Source organism: Humulus lupulus, chromosome 2 (genome assembly GCF_963169125.1).
Source record: "Humulus lupulus chromosome 2, drHumLupu1.1, whole genome shotgun sequence".
Classification (NCBI taxonomy): domain Eukaryota; kingdom Viridiplantae; phylum Streptophyta; class Magnoliopsida; order Rosales; family Cannabaceae; genus Humulus; species Humulus lupulus.
The window spans coordinates 48,566,142-48,573,010 of record NC_084794.1 but is presented as its reverse complement, the minus strand read 5'-3'; the positions used below and the strand labels follow the sequence as shown (position 1 = coordinate 48,573,010).

At 33.0% G+C, this 6,869-nt stretch overlaps 1 protein-coding gene across 1 annotated transcript; it reads left to right on the top strand.

Annotated features, from left to right (window-relative positions):
* Positions 1-2,922: 2,922 nt before the first annotated feature.
* Positions 2,923-4,012, top strand: LOC133814218 (uncharacterized). The gene is made up of 2 exons (XM_062247211.1): positions 2,923-2,934; positions 3,374-4,012. The coding sequence occupies exons 1-2, from the start codon at positions 2,923-2,925 to the stop codon at positions 4,010-4,012; spliced, it is 651 nt and encodes a 216-aa protein (XP_062103195.1).
* Positions 4,013-6,869: the final 2,857 nt, after the last annotated feature.

Genomic DNA, 6,869 nt, shown 5'->3' with positions numbered 1-6,869 from the left:
CAAAATTAGTTTTTCTTGCTCTAGACCATTTCAGCCCGTTTCTTCACGTCAAAACCGATTATTGGAGTCCCCTAAGCTTGTTTATCACCAACCACGCACACCATACACTCTTGAACACACTTAAATCCAAAATTATCCAAGAATATGCATTTTCTTGGATAAAAATGGTGAATCACAATCCGAGGCTTTATAAATGTATTTCTCACACTCAAAATGTTTATTTCCTCCCCTAGAATGATTCTACAATGTTCATTACTGCCCAGATCTTTCCCAAGTGCAAGAACTCAAAAATTTCTTCTCTTTTAAAAAAAACGATAAGAACACTCTCTCTCTCTTCAATCCTTTGATTCCTTCAATATTCCCACGATTTCTCCATCAGATTATCATGGTAACACGTTTTAGAATAGGTTTAAAGAATAAATTAGCGTTTGAAGTGGTAAAATCCTCTTTTCAAGGGAATTTTATTTTTTTTTTCTTTAAAAAAAATAAAATAAATTGACTAAGTTCCACAACTGATATTATCAGTTAAATTTCGAAAATTTAATCAATTTTATGAATATTTAATCATGTTAAAACATAAGAAATAAAGTCTCTAAAATGCCCCTTGAACCAATCCCAAACTTGAGGGTATTATGGTCTTTTCACAAATTCTAATATTTAATATTATGGCAAACCAAAAATTACACATAATAAGATAAAATAATTTCAAGCATATTATTATTACTATTATGCTCATAATAATAATAATTACTATTATAATTTTTAAATAAATAAAATAACTTAACCCGAGCCATTATTTATTCACTTGACATTATTCTCATGTTGTGATTCCACAAAAACTCAAACATGAGAAACCATGAATTTTATTTTCATTGGAAGTCATACATATCCAATAATCCATCAAAGGAAAAGAAAAAAAAATGACAAGGATGCACACAATGGGAAAATTACGAAATTGCCCTTCCGGGAAAACGGATATTACAATTATCCCCCCCTGAAAAGAAATTTCGTCCCGAAATTTTATTCAAACAACTCGGGATACTGCTGCAGCATATCAGACTCTAATTCCCAGGTTGCCTCCTGAACAACACTGTTCCTCCACAAAACCTTTACAAAGGAAATGGTCTTATTCCTTAGAACTTTGTCCTTTCGATCGAGTATTTTCACTGGACGCTCATCGAATGACAAATCCTCCTGCAAACCCAAGGTCTCGTAGCTCAGCACATGCGATGGGTCGGATACATATTTCCGAAGTTGTGACACATGAAATACATTGTGCACCCCGGACAATGATGGTGGTAAAGCTACCCTGTAAGCCACATTTAAAAAAAATAAAATAAATTGACTAAGTTCCACAGCTGATATTATCAGTTAAATTTCGAAAATTTAATCAATTTTATGAATATTTAATCATGTTAAAATAGAAGAAATAAAGTCTCTAAAATGCCCCTTGAACCAATCCCAAACTTGAGGGTATTATGGTCTTTTCACAAATTCTAATATTTAATATTATGGCAAACCAAAAATTACACATAATAAGATAAAATAATTTCAAGCATATTATTATTACTATTATGCTCATAATAATAATAATTAATATTATAATTTTTAAATAAATAAAATAACTTAACCCGAGCCATTATTTATTCACTTGACATTATTCTCATGTTGTGATTCCACAAAAACTCAAACATGAGAAACCATGAATTTTATTTTCATTGGAAGTCATACATATCCAATAATCCATCAAAGGAAAAGAAAAAAAAATGACAAGGATGCACACAATGGGAAAATTACGAAATTGCCCTTCCGGGAAAACGGATATTACATGAAATATGTTGTAACATCATTAACACCTTGATGATGAGCAGTAATATGCTGTCGAATTTGAAAGATACGTTGACCATTGCCACGATTGAAACGTTCACTCAGATCTCTCCACATTGCAGCGGCAGTATCACGGTACATGATGTTTTCGGCAATAGGTTTAGAAACGGAGTGGAGGTTCCACGACATGACCATGCTGTTGCAGCGTGACCAAGCGGAGAAGAGGGAGCTGTCAGGCAAAGGACGAATCAAAGAACCATCAATGAAGGACCTTTTGTTCTTGGCTTGAAGAGCTAGTAAGATCCCACGTTTCCAAGATTGGTAGTTCAGACCAGAAAGAATGGATGAGGTTATGAGCTGACCTGGGTGATCTCCGGTGCCCAGAAAAAAAGGACTGGAAGAGTAGTCATGGGTAGGTCGTTCACCTGGATGCACAGCTTGAGACCGAGGTGCAGCAGATTCACCATGGAAATGAGCATCATGGGAAGGAAGGACACCCGAAGTTCGAACAGGGGAACAAGAAGGGGGGTGTGGTTCTTGGGCAATAGGAACAGCAGAAGAAGGACGTTCTTGGGCTGTGTTGATGCCGAGAGGAAAGGAGCTGCGAGTTCTGGGTCTAGCCATGGAAGAGATAAAGCTTTGATGAAAAAAAATTTAGTATTTCTCTGATACCATATTAGGAAAAAGACAGCTTTTGGAAGAAAAAGTTGCAGAGAGTTTTCCTTCTTTTCTTATTGACTTTTCTGTATGTTACGTACAAAAAGAACAACTCATATATAGCTGTCAAGAAACAAACAAAATAGGGAACTGAAATAACCAATAGACCACAAAGTGTGGTAATAATAAAACTAACTGACTACAGGGCAATACACAACTTAATAGTTTCATTATTCTATTAAGCTTTTTTTGTTCAATTTGGTTATAGTTACAACTAACTCCTTTGTTATAACATCCTATATATATCATTGGGCTGATCTATGTACAAACCAATTCAATTCATATTGAATAAAGTGAAAACACATTTCTCGTATCATAGGAAAACTAACAACCACAAATTTCACCAATTTTTTTTCTTTCCATGGCTCAACCTAGAACATGCAATTCAGAGTAAGATCCTCCAATAGAACCTCCCATTAATTCTTATGCTCCGGCTCCAACTCAGCCCCCACTTAATCCAGGTAGCAATGGTACTACTCTATCTTCATCTAATCGATTCTATATCCTGGACAACCATGAATGACCTACCCACAAAGATTCCAATAATACTTACTTCATGGGTACTGAAGATCACCCATGATTGATTCTTGATTCTCCTTCTCTCACGGATATCAAATTTCAGCAACGACATCGTGATTTTAAAATATCAATTGGGACTAAGAACAAATTGGGCTTCCTTAATGGTACTCTTCCTCAACCCACTCCAAGTGATCCCTTTCACAACTCTTAGCTTAGGTGCAACTAGATGGTAATGGCATGGATCATACCCTTCATTTCTCCTAAAACCAAAAGTAGTTTCATGTTTCTTGATACAACGTCTGCAATGTAGACCGAGTTAAGCAATTGCTTCGACCAAGGTAATGAACCTCACATCTTTGAGCTCTTAGAATCTCTGATTGCTCAACATCAAGGCAATGATTCCATTAGTGCATACTTCACAAAACTCAAAGAAATTTGGGATGAAATTCATGAACTCCGACCTCACATTCCTTTCACCTTTGCTATTGAATCCGATCATTTTGATTTTCAAAATCTTGAACAAGTTCTACCATTTCTTACTGGTTTTAATGAGTCATTTCATGTTGTTCATGCCCAACTGTTACTCATCGATCCTCTTCCCTCTCTTTCAAAGGTTTTCTCATTCATTGCACAAGAAGAGCATCAAAGAAAGCTTCGCCCTTCCCACATTACCAATCTGATTGCAACCTCTACTTCTAACCCCAACCTTGCATCTTCAAAAAAACAAAAAGATGAGGTTCACTTGTTCAACTGCGAAAAACTAGGCCATCTTAAAGACAAGTGCTACTTTTTTATGGATTTCCTCCGAGGTATGGTGACAAATGGCAGCTTGAATCTTCTACTAGACCATCTGCGAATCAAGCTACTACCTCTTCATCCAATTGTCTCAATTCATGAGAATCATTCTTCAATTCAGAAACTTATTGCTTTACCCAGCCAACAAATTTAGGAGACTCTGACTACAACGGATGATGTTTCAACTATGATTTCTCATATCTCTGGTAACTCTACATCTTTCTCTAATAATTTTTAGATAGTGGACAGTGGTGCTATTGTCCATGTATATTCTAGAATTAATTGGTTCTCTTCATTTAATCGTCAATCTATTGCCACTTACATAACCTAACCTATTGGTTTAGAAATAAAAGTAGTGCAAATCTAATTTTGTGCAATTGAATGATTCTCTATACTTGTATGATGTTTTATGTGTTCCAGACTTCAAATTCCATCTTCTATCTATCCCTGCACTCTTGAAAGATCATAAGTACACAATTTAATTCTCACACTCTCATTTTACATTTCAGAAAAGCTCTTGGAGGCTGATGATTGAGACTGCTAATTGAGTTGGTTACCTCTATTTTCTTCGTAAAGACAAGTCTTTTGTACCCGCTTGTTCTTATGTCCACTCTAAACAATCTTGTATAGATGTTCATACTTGGCATACATGTTGATAACCCTTTTACCATTTGCATAGTGGAATGCACAAAGTGGTGGGCCCAGGGATTTCAAAAAAAATTATTTGAACAAATTTTAAATAACTGGATCCATTAACATGCATACATTAAATCAAAGAGATAGAAAAAGATAAGGAATTTTTCCAGTTGTAAAACTATCAAGATTCCTCACTATCTTTTTGTACCTCCTACAAACATCCAATCCTTAGCAACCTCTAAAATACTCAGACCAAGTTCTTCCAAGATGTATCTCTACACCTCAAGACGTGAGTGGACACGTAGAGTTATGGTGGGAACTATTGTGATTCTCAAGATATTTTCAGCATATGAGATCTTGACTTTTTTGAGGTGGTCTGAGACAATTTTCAAGGATAGAGAAAAATAATACGATATAATTTTTTTCTTTGTGAAGACTCTTGGAATTCTCTATAATAATCTTGAAAATAATTTTCTTATAAGATGGATTTATAAAAGAATAATAAATTCAATATTCAAATTATAAAACAATTATTAAATAAATAAATAAAATATTCAAGACTCAGTCTTGGAGGCTGTTACACGCCAGTCACAGTGACTGGTGTGTAACACATGCTCTTTTCAAGGTATGTGTCTTAAACAATTTTATTTATTTATTATTTAATAATTATTTTAAAAAAATATATCTAAATGTGACAACTAATCTTATCAGATTAATTAATGAATAAATTTTCAATTTATTCAAACTAATTTTGAATTATCAGAATTATATTTTCCCATTATTTAAATAAATAAAACTAATTAATTAAGAAATAATTATTTTAATTATTTAAAAGAATTTTCAAAAATCAGAATCATATTTAAATAATTAATTTTAAAAATTCTATTAATTAATTTACTAATTTCAAAAATCTAAATTAATTAATTAATTTATCTCTTTTACATATTTGACCCGGAAGAACAAATTTCTTCCAAATATGTCATTTCCCTAATTTTTCTTAGTTTCAACTCTTACCTTGAATTGTCTTGATAGAGTCATCTCAGGGACCTACAAAACTATAATTTCAAGCTCTAATAAATGTAGATTATTAATTAAAATTCATCAATATAATAACCTTAATTTATTAATCTCAATATTATTCTAATAAAAATATGATACTGCACTCTTGCAATTATATACATTTATTTATTGAATACTTTTTAAATATAAGAAGCGTTCATCAATTTAATCTTTACATATAATTCAATCCTCTGTGAATGATGACTTAAAGTTAAATTATGGATAAGATACTATTGACACTGTTTTCGTCAACTTGAGAACAAGCATGGATCCAAAAATAGAGATATTTTAAGATGAATAACACTATATTTTACAGTGGTTCGACCCCAAAAGGATGACATACGTCCACTTAGTCACTTTTATTAATATTTAAGCTTAAAGAACCATAGTTTCTGGCGAACTTGTGTCACAGGTTATTCTATAGTCCTCCTTCACTTTTACATTACATAAGGACTTGTTTATAAAATAATGGAGTTTCAGCATTATGTGAATTGCCTCCTCTCTTTCTATCCCATATCCTTTTATTTATAGTAGGGAGTTTAGGGTTACAATTAGATCATGGGCCTAAGTTATTGGGCTTGACCAACAAATAATACATTACAACAGAAATACAATTATATTTTGATCAAATGACAACTCTGTACGCCTTTACTAACTCTATTAGCGTGAATTTCGTGTGTTGAACGAACAAGATCATCCTGTTAGCGTGTAATGGTTTTCCTCTTCACTTCGTGAGAATAGGAAGTACTTTGTGCTTCGTGGGAACAGAAAGCACTTTGTGCTTCGTGAAAACAGGAAGTACTTTTACTTTGTGAGAACAAGAACTCATTTGTGCTTTGTGAGAACAGGAAGTATTTCGTACTTTGAGAGAACAAGAACTCTTTTGTGCTTTGTGAGAACATACTACTACAAATATAGGCTTTCTCTGCACTTTTTTTTTTCTAACTTAAATAAAAAGTGCAGAGAAAAGTAGTAAGTGTCACTACAAGAAAAAATACTTTCAATAAGACCAAAAAAGTACTATCAAATATATACCATAACACTTTTGGATGTGTTAAGGAAAGCGATGTTATCGTAGGTCGGAGCACTTTGCACAACACTTTTCCATAGTTATTGACATGTGTTATGGTATAGCCTACGATAACACTTTTGCTGTGTTATTTTAATATTTAGACAAGTATTTCATTATGCTATTTATAAATGGATTATATAACAATTTTTTGTACTTATAAAGTAGTGTTATGATACACTTTATAATAACACACTTTCTGCATTAAAGGAAATAGTTTGCTTAACATAATTTTATGCTTATAAAC